This window comes from Gobio gobio, assembly GCF_949357685.1.
Source record: "Gobio gobio genome assembly, chromosome: 1".
NCBI lineage: Eukaryota > Metazoa > Chordata > Actinopteri > Cypriniformes > Gobionidae > Gobio > Gobio gobio.
The window spans coordinates 68,544,616-68,560,738 of NC_137097.1; the positions used below are offsets into that span (position 1 = coordinate 68,544,616).

General features: G+C 37.8%; 1 protein-coding gene across 1 annotated transcript in view; it reads left to right on the forward strand.

Moving 5' to 3' along the window:
* Nucleotides 1-847: 847 nt before the first annotated feature.
* The window catches only part of ccnf (cyclin F), a 30,678-nt gene continuing 15,402 nt past the window's right edge, over nt 848-16,123 (forward strand). The window contains exons 1-10 of the mRNA XM_079827435.1: nt 848-1,075; nt 3,007-3,161; nt 3,247-3,353; nt 6,721-6,788; nt 6,925-7,121; nt 9,464-9,517; nt 9,868-9,972; nt 10,061-10,138; nt 11,221-11,369; nt 13,006-13,170. Coding sequence (XP_079683561.1) covers nt 1,063-1,075; nt 3,007-3,161; nt 3,247-3,353; nt 6,721-6,788; nt 6,925-7,121; nt 9,464-9,517; nt 9,868-9,972; nt 10,061-10,138; nt 11,221-11,369; nt 13,006-13,170 — 1,091 coding nt within the window. The 5' untranslated portion in view covers nt 848-1,062. The remainder of the gene's footprint in view (nt 1,076-3,006; nt 3,162-3,246; nt 3,354-6,720; nt 6,789-6,924; nt 7,122-9,463; nt 9,518-9,867; nt 9,973-10,060; nt 10,139-11,220; nt 11,370-13,005; nt 13,171-16,123) is intronic.

Here is a 16,123-nt window from a genome sequence, read left to right on the forward strand (position 1 = left end):
TTCTCACGATTTACAAATAGTTGGGAACATTTGGGATATTGTAAGTGCTCAACTGAACGAAATATATAACACTGGCCTAGTGGTGTTTGGATATTTTACTGAAAAAAAAAAAGTTACATACTGCACCTTTAAAGAAGTAGCCTACTCCAAATAAAGCTTAATTCTAATATTTATATTAGTGAGTCTCAAGTGATATGTCAGTAAACATGTTAATGGATTTGTACTTAGTATGAAAACTGTATTTTAAATACATTTTGGTAGGTATATTCACTATAGGAATGAATTTGAAAATTAAATTGTTACTCTTTTTGTCACCTGTAATAAATCTTTTTTTTTTAAATTAAAATTATTTTAATGTGTATTGATGTATTATTTAATACACGTAGCCTAATATATTATTATTTAATGATCGTGAGAATATTTTTTATCAGCATAGGTAAGTGTGTTTAGTTTATTGCTTTACAGGCTTGTTTTGAGGGTTGTTGCTTTGCGCGTACGACTTAACAATGAATTAGATATAATATATATGTAAAAATACACATTTCATCTAAATGATTTCGCGAATGTTATATACTACATATATAACGAGATACTACATCTCCCAGAATTCACCGAGGGCAACCCCCACTCCTGCCCCACGGCACGGTAAGCACGTAATTCGAAATAGCATTTTTTTCAGCCAATACATCGACGGCTTTTATCCGGTCTGAAAAACGGACCAATAGCGCTTCGAGTTTTACGCGAATGCCAATCAGAGCGTAGCAGCGGCCGTGGTGGGCGTATCCGTTTTCTGGCCAGTGAGCTCCCAGAGTTGATGTTTAAACTGTCCGCGCAGGCGTGGCTTAGCGCTCGGGGGAGGGGCTTAATGGAAGTTGCATGGTTGGGGCAGAGGAGAGTTGTGTTTTAAACAGTCCAACAACACTATTAGCTAACGGGAATTTTAGTAGGTTAATCAGTAAAACTGATTATATTAATATCAAGCTCTAATACGCACAGATATAAGTATTCGGTTCACTGTGAAGCATTATCGCTGTAAGCTGACTTTGCTAATCCCTCCTTGAGATGAAAGCGGGCGGTAAGTAACCTCTTTAATCTCATATATTGAGTAAATTTCAGTTGTAAATGCGTATATTCATATTTCATCAACATTTATACACCTTTATCTTTCGATTATATCATAAACAGAGCTGAAGTTTTTTCAAATGCTCACAAAATCGAGACGTTAAGCTGCATAACAGTTAGAAGTAAACTTTCATTACTTAACGTTAAATATAAATATTCTTCCATTATCAATAACCGTGTTAATGATTTCTCCCCCTTCAAACACATCAAGGTAATAACTTATCTCCTAAAAGAGAGGTTAGTTATCCTCTGTCCCATAACTGGTTTGTGAATAAGGAGGGAAAACTGGCTACTGGTTGTGAGCATGTCACATTTGCCTTTGCAAAGTAGCAAAACTAATCGTTATTATTTTGAAAGTTGTGTTTTATACTTGTGTTAATATACTTGTACACTTCTAAAGGAGTTTAAACTCAAAACCGACCTGAATAAGCTCTCCTGGTGCCTTATATTTCGCAATGCATAGTATACTAACATAATACCATGGTAATACCGTGTTTTACTATGATAGTAATTTACCGTGATATTCTCATAACATAAATACCATTTGAATATAGTAATATATTGGCACCATGGTGTATATTAAAGTACCACAGTCTTCATACCATAGTACCACTGAAGTAGATTTTACAAGGGTTTTGTTTATGTTTACTGGTCAATGCAATATAATGCAGATATGCTTTATTAAATACAGTTTAATGGCATACAATATATATGAAGTGTATTATACATAATTTACTGTCAATTAACTAAAACATTTAAGAACCCAAACAAAACTGTTGGTCTATTTTGGACTATCGGTGTAATGAATAATGCTGTTAATGGTTCATTCAGACATGGTTATTGATATTGATAATTGTGTATTTCGCTTAAGTCCACTCTCTTCTTTCTGATGAACACAATCGGAGTTATATTAATAAATATCCTGGATCTTCCAAGCTTTATAATGGCAGTGACGGGGTTCATTGAGTTTGAAACTCAATAAAGTGCTTCCATCCAACTTAAACATACTCCACACGGCTCCGGGGGGTTAATAAAGGCCTTCTGAAGCGAATCAGTGGGGTTTTGAAAGAAAAATATCCATATTTAAAACTTTTTAAAGTAAAATATATAGCTTCTGACGGACCGCCTTCCATATTCAACTTTACGCCATTAAAAACGCCAGTTACGCTTTTTTGTAAGTTGAATATGGAAGGCGGTCCGGCGGAAGCCAGATATTTTTTCTTAATAAAGTTTTATGGATATTTTTCTTACAAAACTGTCAGAATTTCCTCGAAAATCCTTCGGTTAATTTCAGAAGGCCTTTATTAACCCCCCCGGAGCCATGTGGAGTATGTTTATGATGGATGGATGCACTTTTTTGAGCTTCAAACTCAATAGACCCTTTTCACATGTCCGGGTTTCTCAGAGCGGAAGTCGTCATAGTTGGGTTAACTTTTATAGGTGTGAATGAGAGAATACATTAAATATATTTTTTTTGTGCCCATTTGCTCAAATAGCAAAAGAAAAACGGCACAATAGTGATTTCACAACTTTCAAAAAGAGGGAAAATATAGTGAGATTGATAACGGCAGTGAAAAGAGAGAAAGATGTTAATTTTTACAATCACTCCCATAGACGCTGTATTAGAAACACCCTCACAGCAGCTGTAACTAGTTTTTTGTAATCTGATGCAAAAGTAATAAAATACAAAGTATTAGTGTTATAAATGTACATACATTTGAGTTAATCCTAGGGGTAACTACTCCTTTAATCGACTATAGGCCAGAATAACAGCAAAGTGGTTCAATTTCGCAAATGTTTCGACACTGATTGCCTGCAATTATATTCAAAATGCAATGAAGAAACCGTGATAAAGTGTTTAACTGTGACTTTCTTTGTTTCTAGTGCTCCACTGTCGATGTGCCAAATGTTTCTCTCTCCCTGTCCGCAAGCGGGTCCGAAAGCGTGCGTCTGCCGTCACGCTGCTGTCTCTTCCCGAAGAGCTGCTCCTGTATGTCCTCCAATGCCTCTCCGCTGAGGATCTCCTCGCCGTCAGAGCGGTTCGTCCCTTACTCACAACCTCAGAAACTCTCCATTAACAAACACTGGTGAAGTGATGTTGAATCATGTCATGTGATCCCGCAGGTTCATTCTCATCTTCGTGACATTATTGATAGTAACTCAAGTGTCTGGGCACGAGTGAGCTTCAAAGAGCGCTGGCCGGCCCCTGATACCGTTTGGCTCTTTGAGAGGTATGATATTGAACTTTTTCACCAAATTTCCAGTTGTTTGTGACCTACTTAAGCTTTGACAATTCTGTCATTTACTCACCCTCATGTCATTCCAAACCAATAAGACGTTCGTTCATCGGAGTGCAAATAAATGTATTTTGGTAACATTTTATTTTAGGGTTCAATTCTCGCTCCTAACTAGTTGCGGATAGAGTGGCGCAGGACAGTAATGGTGCGTTCACACCGGACGCGATTCGCGCGAGTGATTTACATGTTAAGTCAATGCAGAGACGCGAAATGGCATTCTGCGGCGCGATTCGCGCGAATGAGGCGGCGAGATTCGCGCGATTGAGGCGGCGAGAAGGACGCGACTTGAGCGTTTTGATCGCGTGAATCGCGCGAAACGCTCAAGTTGAAAAATCTGAACTTTGGCGGATATTTCGCGCCGCGTTAACCAATCAGGAGCTTGCTCTAGTAGTGTCAACAATGAAGAGAAAATCTGTATATTAATATCTGGTTCAGACAATATGATTATCACTATGATAACATTAAATGACATGAAACACAACCCAGTCTCTTTTTGTTAAATGCAAGTTTATGTATGATCAATAATACAAAAGTATAAGTAATGTATAACAAGCTATACATGAAATAAAGCAAACAATGCAGTCAAACATTAAAAGTCAGTGCTAGTAGGCTAACGTTACAACTGCAACGTACAGTTATAGCCTAAAAATATAAAGTAATGAAACTTATCTTTGCCCTCAGCCTAAACGATTTGCCAGGGAACAAATTATAGATCCATGAGACCAAAGATCGGCCGTTACAAGACGAATTATAGCTCGAGACACCACAGAGACATCAGAGCCAGCGGTAGACGGCAGAAGGACTGGCCGAGGAAAGGTTGCCCTCGCCGGCTTTCACGTGCGCTGAGCGCGCTGTCCGCTGGAGCTCACAGCTCCGACAACGGCAGATAAAATGTTCAAATAGGCACTGTTTATATAAATAAACCACAGATTTGAGCTTTAAACAACTACATTATCGACTGAAAAAGTCTTAAAACTACGTTTTGTCACACATTAACAGTAGATATTAACAAAAAAAAGACATGTAAACACAGCCCATGTCAGCCATTTCTCAACGAGACGAGCTGCTGGCGGAAGCCCCGCCCATGACGCGAATTCGCATCTGTTGTGCAGTGAATGTCACGCGCGACTCGCGCGAGTAAACTCAAAATGTACACGCGTCCACCTTCGCGCGAATCGCGTCCGGTGTGAACGCCACATAAGACATCACTTTGTAGGCCAATCAGCCGTTAGCATCACACTGGTTCCCTCGATAAAAAAACAATAGGATTTTCCCATTGGCTTTTGGATTATCGCCAAAAAAACAAGCTCTGTGATCAACACAAGTTTATGCTACTTCCACATTTTGTCCATCAAGACAATTATCACAGATGAACACAACTTTTATGAATTTTGAAGCCTAAATGCAGACACCAGAAGTAAAAAGCTAAAGGTAAGCTATAAATCAACTACACCACGGTCGCTCGACTTCAACACTAAACTCTGAGTTTTTATCTCAAAACATTTTCCCAGAACGTTTGAGTTAGACTAGTTTATAAGAGCACAATTATGAGCATAATGAGGCTGTAAAAGTGGACTGAGTTTACCTTCTCAGCTGATGGTGTTTAATCTCCTCTTCAGCCTCTGTGTAGTCCCATTTAGCCACTTGTTAGCAACCGCCTTTTTCAAGACGCGTAAAAGGTTCCAAAAACTCACGAGTGAGGCAATACTGATGTATTTTATGTCTTAGATTAAAACGTGAAAGCGTCTTGAGCTTGTGTTCACCACAGACCTTATTTCAGCCATTTAACTGAAACCCCATTGAATGAAGCCATTCGGGATGAGGGAACTTCCGCGTTTTGGCCTACAAAGTGACCACTCTATTAGCATGCATATTACTAGGATATTGGCTGTTTGTTAGCCCTTATAAACCCCATTAACGACCGTTTCTATGGGCCGCTATATGTTAGCCGTCCGCCATTTTCGAACGGTCAAAGCTGGTCGTGAACGCGCTTTGTGAATATTCAAATGTTGCCTGTGCGTCTGCAACCGTAGTTATACACAAGCATGTATGAAATTAATATCTATACATCAATAGACTGAAGCAGATGAGTTAGGATTTAGTTTATCATTAATGGTAGATGATTCTGCATATTCTAAAAAATATTGGTTGAAGATCTTTTCATTTTCTTAATCTCATTAATATTGACCATCAGAGAACCCTACAGACACATTGCTCAGCTTTTAATCAAGTTCATTGGAAAGAAATCATAAACCATCAACCAATCAGCCATCAAAGTAAATAAATTGTAAAAATAGTAATAAATTAGCTAGTAATGTGTTTATTAAACATCAATATAGCCTATTTATTCAACCCATGTTTTAATTAATCATCATAGGTATTATCTGAAAGCTTAAATTCTCAAAAACCATCCTAAAAAAAGTCATAAAATTATCAACATCACATACCTGAATTTAAACCATTTTTAAGAACAGGGAAAATTATATTAATAATTCATTATTATACATTTATTTAAAATATGAAAACACAAACCAACTCATTGTCACCTGTGAAAGGTGATACAATTTCCTCGGGAATTTAAATCGCGCTGGGCTTTACAGAGGCTGTTGTTTGTTTATGCGAGTGATGATTGACAGCATCCGAAGTGCTGACCGTTCTAAAATGGCGGCGCGTCGACGTGCCTGGAGAGGTCGAATAGGGCATCTACATATACATATCTATGCATATTAATGCTTTATTACCTTATTCTACATCCCGTAATCCTACCCAATACCAAAACTTAAACATTACAAACTACCTTACTAACTATTAATAAGCAGTAATTTTGGAGCTTATTGAGGCAAAAGTCATAGTTAATAGTGAATGTATTACCGATGTTTTAAATTAAATCTGAGAGGTTTCTGTCCCTCCTTTGAAAGTTTGACACTTCAAAGCGTTCATGAAGAGGAATAACCGTCAATTTTAATACGGTTACTTTTCTTAAATAAGACCTCATAGACTTATGCAGCCTTCAAATGTGACCACCGGAGGACGCAGCCTCCGAAATGAGACGCAGCTATATATAGATGCATTCCCTCTAGAGATTATTTGAATATGAATCATTTTCATGCCTGGGGAAAAAAGCATTTTTAAAATTCCACATTTCTAGGTTGTTTTCATGGTCATTGTGCTTGTCAAAGCATGCTATTTCCTGTTTAATGTCCCTAATTCCACACTATTCACTTTCTAAACGGATTAGTGCAAGTTTTTCTTTTTTAATTAATTTCTCATTAAATTCCTTCTCATCCTCTTCCGTATGTAGGGCTGCAGAGAAAGGGAACTTTGAAGCTGCTGTGAAACTAGGAATTGCGTATTTGTACAATGAAGGACGTAAGTTTCTACACTCATTCCCTGTGTCTTTGTTTGATTGATTGCTTTAAGGTCTAGTTTGATTGATTGATTGGATTGTGTGACTGACTGATCAAGGTGTTAATGTTCGAATGATTGATGTGTGAATGTTCTTCAGCCTCGCTCAGCGAGGAGGGACGCGCCGACCTGTGCGGCCGCATGGCGTCCCGCTACTTCAGCCTGGCGGAGAGCCTCAGGTCCCCGCTGGCCGAGCCCTTCATCTGGCTGTTCATCCGCCCGCCGTGGTCCATGTCTGGGGGCTGCTGTAAGGCTGTGGTGTACGACCGACTGCAAGCGGAGTGTGAGACAAACCCGGTGAGTGATTCCTAGATATCACAGCATTCATTTCCTCTACTGCTCAACTCCTGGCCCAATACACGGTTTCTTTTTTATACGTTACAGCTCTTAATGCAAGTGTTAAGCTTTTCTTCTAAGCAGGATCATAATCATATGTTACAGAGTGATAATAGATTTAAAGAGACCACATTCAGATTGGGAACTGAAAAAGAGTTTGAAATATTTAGGTTTTTTTTTTTATTTTATGAGCCATCTGCAAGAATTATTTATCATATTTTGAATAGTTTCTTTGTTATTAAAGGGATCGTTCACCCAAAAATGAAAATTAGCCCATAATTTACATAATTTACCCTCAAGTCATCTGAGGTGTATATGACATTCTTCTTTCAGACGAATAAAATCTGAGTTATATCAAAAAAGTCCAGGCTAATCCAAGCATTAGAATTTGATTAATAGTTGCTCTGATTTTGAAGTCCATAAAAACTGCAACTGCCCATCATATAACTGCTCCACGCAGCTCTGGGGTGTTAATAAAGGCCTTCTGAAGCGAATCGATGCGTTTGTGTAAGAAAAATATCCATATTTAAAACTTTATCAAGTAAACTTTTGACCGACCGCCTTCCCTGTTCAATTTATGGAAAAATTGTTGAAAGTGCCCCTGCCGATGGAAAGACTAACGCGACCAGGTCCGCTCGTCATGACGGCTCGAACACATCTTGAGTTTCAACATTCAACACTTTTCCACAGAAGGCGGTCGGCCGAATGTTTATTTGGTAAAGTTTTGAATATGGATATTTTTCTTACACAAACGCGTCGATTCGCTTCAGAAGGCCTTTATTAACACCCCAGAGCCGCGTGGAGCAGTTATATGACGGACAGATGCACTTTTTATGGACTTTTTTGTATTATAACTCTGATTTTATTCGTCTGAAAGAAGAATGTCATATACACCTAGGATGACTTGAGGGTGAGTAAATTATGGGCTAATTTTCATTTTTGGGTGAACTATCCCTTTAATATAGTTCACTAATAAAATAAAATAATATTTTTTTAAAAATGAGAATTACATATATTGTACACGCACACACTTATAAAAGGACATCATTAAAGATTATTTCTATTCCAAAAAAATGCTGCTCTTTTGAACTTTTTATAAATATGAAGCAGCACATTGATAATAATCATAAATGTTTTTTGAGCAGCAAATCATCATATAGAATGATTTCTGAAGGATCATGTGACACTGAAGACTGGAGTAATGATGCTGAGAATACAGCTTTGATTACAGGAATAAATTAAAAATATTTAAAGTAGAAAGTTCTTTTAATCGGTAATACAATTTTCACAATGTAATTTTGATCAAAGTCTTGGTGAGCATGAGAGACTTTCAGAAATGTAAAAAAAAAAAAAAAATCTAATGGTTGTGTGTGTGTATATATAATACACAATAGTTGATAAATATATATTTTTCTTCCAAATATTTATTATTGATCATTTTATTTGTTTTAAAGGTGTACTATGTACACCACTAGGCCAGTGTTATATATTTTGTTCAGTTGAGTACTTACAATATCCCAAATGTTTCCAAATATTTGAAAATCGTGAGAAAATTGCTCTTTTACCCAATGAACCGGGACGTGTGAGGGAGTCGCCTGTCAATTGCGTCATATCTGCGTTATCCTCGGTTTCTGGTTTTATTTTGCAGAAACGCTTTACTCTCACTGCAGTGTGAACAAGTGTCATAGCAGCCGCTGAGAGAACGCACAGAGTAATGTCATAACATCATCAACAACACACTCAGATGTGTCTAATATGATAAACAGAGCTGCGTTACCTCATACTCATGACCGGAGAAGCGGAAATGGCGCTGGCGACTGTCATAATAAAAGTCCCGCTGCTCGCGAGGCATGTGTTGCGTTCATCTTATTATCAATCGCTCCAGCGGTTCCTCAGCTCCACAACACTCGCTCCTGCTTCTGCTTCACTACAGTAACGTTAATAATCACATCCATGAACATGATTTCTGCCCGAGTCCTGTCCCGATTCTTTCCCACCGGCTGTGAGGTGAAGACCACATGTCCCAAGATTCTGTGCTCAAACGTGGCGTCAACAAACTACACCTTTGTTTTGAACAGGCGACCTCTAGCGGATGGAAAAGTTTCATAGTGCAGCTTTAAAAAAAATCTTCCTCAAAATATTGTCCATATGGGGTTTTTTTTCCTCTCTCTCCATGTTGAGAAGAAAATTGACTAGAATCTATGTAATTATATTTATCAAATGTATATATGTTCATCATAACGCGGATGCCATCTAGTTGTAAACTCATCCTGATGTCTCTTTCTTTCCTCTTGTCTTTACAGGGACGGAGAGGGACGTTACTTTACTGCTTGGCTAGAGTCCTTCAGCTGTTTGATGTGAGTTGGTTTTGTTCTTGAAACTTGCTTTATGAAATGATGGCCTTCTAATCTGAGATTGATTTATTTGTGGGAAGATGTACAAGTCTTACAGGCTTCACAGATGGAGTCTCATTTGGAGCATCACTGAATTGTTGTTCTCAAAGACTAGAGCGTAAGATGTGTTACTGATTTCCGATATCCACAAGATGTTCAGAGTGACCTGGTCAAGTTGGGTTGCTTATGTTATGTTTCCTGTGTAGGGATTTGATCATTTGTGCTTCTCAGAGTCAAACTGTCCCAGTGCAGCTCTGCACTGGAAATCAATTGAGGTTCTTGAGAAGTTCTCAATTTGTGTGTGTGTGTATCAGGATGAGGAGAAGCGTGGCGAGGCGACGTCCATGCTGGAGGAGTCTGCTCGTTGTGGGAGTGTGCAGAGCTCGTATCTGCTGTGGGAAATGAACCGTGGCACGGCGGTAAGAGCTTCTCTAGGGCTCATGATGACGGTAGTCCTCTATCTCTGCTGAGTGTTTGCTGATCGCTGGTTTTATTTTCTGTCTACAGACCGCTGACCCCGGGAGGTATCTGCAGTGCATGCGCACGCTCAAGGACTACGCTGCCAAAGGATGCTGGGAAGCTCAGGTGACCGGAGAAATGGCGTGTATAGAAAATGAATGAGATCCGATTAGGCTTCTTTTTGCATTGTCACCTTTCTTTAGTGTGTAGTGTTACTGTTTGAGCATGAAAAAGGTCTGAAGTTACAAAACAGAGGGAGTTACTCTCTATTTGAGATTTGTTCCAAATGTAAAGTGCAGTACAAATAAAACTTATTATTATTATTATTATTATTATATCAGTTTCTGAAATCCCTGGAATGCTTTATTTCCTTCTGGAAACAAACCCAAGAGGCGTGACATTTCCCAAAAAAAACGCTCCAAGCACTTGACCAATCCAAGCACATTGAGCTTTTTTTTAGAAGGACAGGACAGTTAAAAAAGGGCATAATAAGACCTCTTTAAATTCCAAATTGACAGTTTAATTCCTGGTCTTATTGTGCATTATATATGTTTTATTTAAATATTTTTCTTTTTTGAATCTCCTGTTCCTCTTGGAAATTTTGCTGTTTTATGTTGTAAAATGTTTTATGCAGTGGGTTTTTTTTGCAGTTTTTTTTTTTCTTCCCTTAAACCGCTGTCATTTTCTTAACTCTCTTTGAGAACGAAAACAATTGCTTTACTTGGGGGGAAAATTAAAGCTGCACATAAAATACATTTTCATGAAATATATATCTAAAAAAAGAATCATTTATTTTTGTCAGGTTTTTTTTTCTTTGACTGTTTCCCCTTCAGTTTATTTTGACCTTTGTTGTGCGAAAATGGCGTCTGTGATGGGATGCTTGGTGAAGTCATCGACTTCCATCGAAGCCATTATTCTTTCATCCTCACAATGCCACTGCTGTGAGCGTGCTCCTAATGGAAGTGCACACCCTGGGAAAGCTGCGTCATAATTCCCGTTATCTCCTCTGGAGGTTTTCTCTGCCATTGTTGACATTGATTTGTAATAACCAGCAGCTGTGCGAGATTGAAAGCCACTCTGACGCGTGTAAATGGGCTTAGATGGGGGCTTCAAATGGAGAGTGATGCTCTGTTAAAATCTAAAATATTAAACACACACACACATTCTGGGTTTCATGTTTGTCTAACTCGTCTGTTCTGCTTTCGCAGCTGGCGTTTGCGAAGTCATCTGGCACCGCTAACCCTCTGGGTCTGGAGCCGCGGGCCTGCGCTGAATTTGTGGCCCAGTTCTTCCACTCCGGACCGCCACCCCTGCAATACCCGCAAAATCTGCAGGGACAGGACATCACCACTAAGAGGTACAACATCAGCGGGTTGGATAGAAAACAGTCCTACAGGGGACACAGTCATGGAAAATCAGGGGATTTTAAAGTTGACGTTTCTTGGCTTGAAAGTCACCGTCACATAATTTTTTATAAATTGTTTGTATTGCCTAACTTGAATAATATAGATACACATATTACATTTTTTTTAAATAAATTTTTACTTTTTATTATTATTATTATTATTATTATTATTATTATTATTATTATTATTATTATTATTATTTAACATGGGTTGCAAACAGTTTTAGACCCCAAAACTGTTAATAATGGTAACATTTTACAATGAGGTCTCATTCAAGGATTAGTTCACTTCAAAATGAACATTTCCTGATATTTTCCTCACCCCATCTCATCCAAGATGATCATGTCTTTCTTTATTCAGTTGAAAATAAATTGTAGTTTTTTGAGGAAAACATTCCAGGATTTTTCTCCACATAATGGACTTCAATGGCAACCAAAATGTTGAAGGTCCAAATCAATGCAGTTTCAAAGGAAGGGCTTCAGAGGCTCTGAGCGATCCCAGACGAGGAATAGGGTCTGATCTAGACAAACCATCGGTCATAAAAAAAATAATTAACAAAAGTGCTTTTTAACCTAAATTGCTCATCTTGCGCTTCCTTTGAATCTGCATTGATTTGGGCCTTGAACATTTTGGTTGCCATTGAAGTCCATTATATGGAGAAAAATCCTGGAAATTATCACACAATGTTCATTTTGAAGTGAACTAATCCTTTAATGCATTGACTAACATAATGAGCAATACATTTATTGCAGTATTTATTCATCGTTGTTAATGTTAGTTAACTGTTGATTGTTAGTTAAAGTCCATTAAATATATTATCACATACAACTTTTGATTTGAATAATGTATTAGTAAATGTTGAAATTTAACAGTAATAATTGATTAATAAATGCTTTAGTATTTTTCATTGTTAGTTGATGTTACCTAATTGAACCTTACTTTAAAGTTTTACCAAAACAATTTTCAGTAATATAAATAAAGCTTAACTAAAAACATATATATATATATATATATATATATATATATATATATATATATATATATATATATATATACACACACACACACACACACACACATTAGACGTAAATTATATTTATTTATTTTAGAAGTGTTTCTTTGGTAACTAACTTTATATACATTTAATTTGAAATATAAATAAAAAAATGCAATTATTAAATTATAGCTATATAGAAATGTGCTTTGTCATTGTTGTTTTTTTGCTAGTTTAATTATTAAAACTAAAATGATTATTAAAAATGTAAAAGCAAATTAAATTAAAATAACACTGATTGAGTGTTGCATGCTTTTTATATTTCCAGCTAAATCCTTGTGAATATATTATAAATATTCAATACTTATCTCCTAGACCTAGCGGCTAAAAAAAAATTCAGGCTGTCCCCGGAATTACTTCAAGCACTATTACAGCATTCTTGGTGATTTAAAATGGTCAGATTGGCACCAGTGTGTTTAGTTCTCAATATATTAACTTTTTTTTTCATTGAATCACTGATTTATTGAACAAATCCTGTCTCCTTTGCTTTTGGGCTTCATGTATTACTCTCATCACCCCTGTGTTTTTGTCAGGTATATTCTGGTGGACTGGCTAGTGGAGGTGACCACCATGAAGGACTTCTCCAGCCTAGTGCTCCATGTGACCATCGGATGCGTGGACCGCTATCTGAGCCTGCGTTCAGTGCCCAAGGCCCAGCTGCAGCTCCTGGGCATCGCCTGCATGGTGATCTGCACTCGGTGAGCTACCACACACGAAAGAGACGCTCCGCTAATCATGCATTTGTGCGAGACTAGAGCTGCACGATTCATGTTAATTCAACCACCCCAACGCAATCTTATTCCTAAACGACAATGATTCGTCTATAGAGACAGAGCGACACGCGTCATAATCTGAAGACCACGCCCACCCGGGGGGGAAACAATAGAATGCCCTACATTGACTTTGTATTGCGTGAAGCGGCATCCTTGTCATTTCGGACTTGTAACAAAAAACAGAACAATGTCTAAAAGCGGATATGTGACAAAGTGTACAGCAAACAAGCTAAACAAAACCCACAACCAAAAACCCAGACGTTTTTATAAGCTGTTGACCCAAAAAACGAGCGTTTAAGGACAAAAAAGTGGATACAGGCCATTGAGACACGTTATATTACACTGAGAACTACACCCACTAGAGGGGAACGTAATCAACGACAGGAAATATCATATCATATATAAAACCGACATTTGGATATTTGATTTAACATTGACAACATGTTTACTGCACACATAGGCATACTAAGACATACTGAGTGTCAGGATCCCAAAATGTACCCATTCTTCCTGCTGAAGCTTCACGTTTTACTGTCTTTATCCACTTTTGTCTACTTAAACTCTCGTTTTTTTGGGTCGACAGCTTATAAAAACGTATTTCTGTGTTTTTTAGCTTGTTTGCTGTACACTTTGTCACATATCCGCTTTTAGACGTTGTGTTTTTTTTTTATAAGTCTGAAATGACAAGGATGCAGCCTCACGCAATGCAAAGTCAATGGAGAGCGTTCGATTGTCCCCCCCCCCAGTGTGGGCGTGGCCTAAATACTAAGGGTGGGAATCTTTTACCATCTCACGATTCAATTCGATTCCGATTCTTGAGGCCACAATTCGATTCATAATCGATTTTCGATTCAAAAAGATTTTCGATTCAAAACGATTCGATTTTATCCTAAATGATTTCTAATCGGGTTTCTGATCATGATCTATCTACTCTCATCTGCTTTGCTATACAGAATGACAAACGAAGACATTAAAGTGTCTTTTTCACATTTATTAAGTTCAATTCTCAGGAAAGTGCCTTTTATCAAAAACATTGTCTGGTTCTCAATTGCTACTCATTAGTAGGAATGATTAGTATTATTAGTAATTAAATATAGATGAATCATCATTAAAGCTACAATTTTCTCTGTTCCCGTTGTTCTTTGATGAACATTAATGACAGGCATCATCAGTGCTCCTGTCACTTTAAGAACAGCCGCGGATCTCACGCGCTGTCCCGCGCATCTCATTTCCTCACAACTCTTTAAGTTCATTTAAGACGTTATTTAACTAATTTAAGACTCTAATATGAGAATACTCAAAAATCCTCTGTGTTATTGTTTGTTCAAGAGCAAAAGAGAACTCGATGTGAGCAGGAAACTGACGCGAGTCTGTCTGTGCGTGGAGTGTGTGTGTGTGTGTGTCCCTTGATTAGCTGACATAAGACACACACACACACACAGGACATTGACATACAGCGCGTTCTCTTGTGGCTTGTCACGCTTGGAAGCATTTACATGAATAAGAGCGTGATGAACCTGTAACGCTAAGCAAAAATGGATATAAAAACGGACGCTGCGTTATTTGCGTTAAATATTTTTAATGCGTTAAGCTGAAAAAATTAATCGCCCGCGTTAACGCGTTAATTTGCCCAGCCCTAATTAATTTATTAAATCGATTCTTGGACATTTCAGATCGATTCTGAATCGTTGCAAATGAGAATCTAGATTCTTCTGTGAATCGATTTTTTTTTTTTTGGCACACCCCTACTAAATACGCTCTGTCTCTGTCTTTTAAAGTTTTCCTTCACTAATATTGTCCACTTGAAGGAGTGAGTGTGCTGGAAGGGCTTGCTGTTTAATAATCATTTGAAACTTAGCAAACTGGCGGCTCCAGTAGTAAAGGAAAGCTTTATCTTGAACTACATCATGGAAACTAGCACGTATAAACCTTCATTCAATAATTTAATGATCAGTTAAAAAGGAATTTATACCTGTATGATATTACACTGTACCCACATTGGACCAGTGGTTTGGAAAATGGATGGATGGATGATTCACATGTGGGCGCCGCCTTCTGGTGAGACGCGGGAATTCATTCGGCACGACCCTTACAGTGCATTATGGGTATTCTTTAACTGTTGATTGTACATCAGCTGTACACTCATTATTACAGTGCATTGTGGGAATGAATGAGTGCACTCTGTAACGTCCACTATGGTTTCAGACACCACAACAAATGGCTGTCGCCTCAAATAGTGCCCTATTCAGTGTTTCCCCTATACATTTTTCCAGCAGCGGTGCTGTTACGCGCCGGAGGTTGTTACCAAGTCGTGCGTGGGGGGGTCTGGGGGCATGCACCTCCGGAATAATTTTTTTTTAAAATAACTTAAACCATGACTTCTGGCAAGTTTTGTGGATAGAAATGGACATTTTGAACATTAAAATCCAAATGAAACGTTTCATTAGTTTAAAAGGTGACTAGCTTACATAGCATATTTTACTTCACTAACCTCCAGGGATGTGCAGAAGTTCCTAAGGGGCAGGGGCTCAAATATAAAAAATAAAAAAAAGTTGTGTGTGTGTGTAAAGTTTGGATACTATTTTATGTTTTTGCTAAAAGTCTCTTATGCTTATCAAGCCTGCATTTATTTAATCAAAAATACAGAAAAAAACAGTAACCTAAAATATTGTGAAATATTATTACACAATGTTCTTTGTAACTTTTTATTAATCAAAGAATAAAACAAAAGAAAAGAGCATCACATAACATACAAGAGCTGCAAGTAATTTTCTCTTTGCCTTTTGTTGTTTGATTCACATTAATGGCTCAATCGTCAGCAGGTTTATTAGACGCGCTGTGAAGGGAAGGAAGTTGCGCTAGACGGAACGCGGGTATA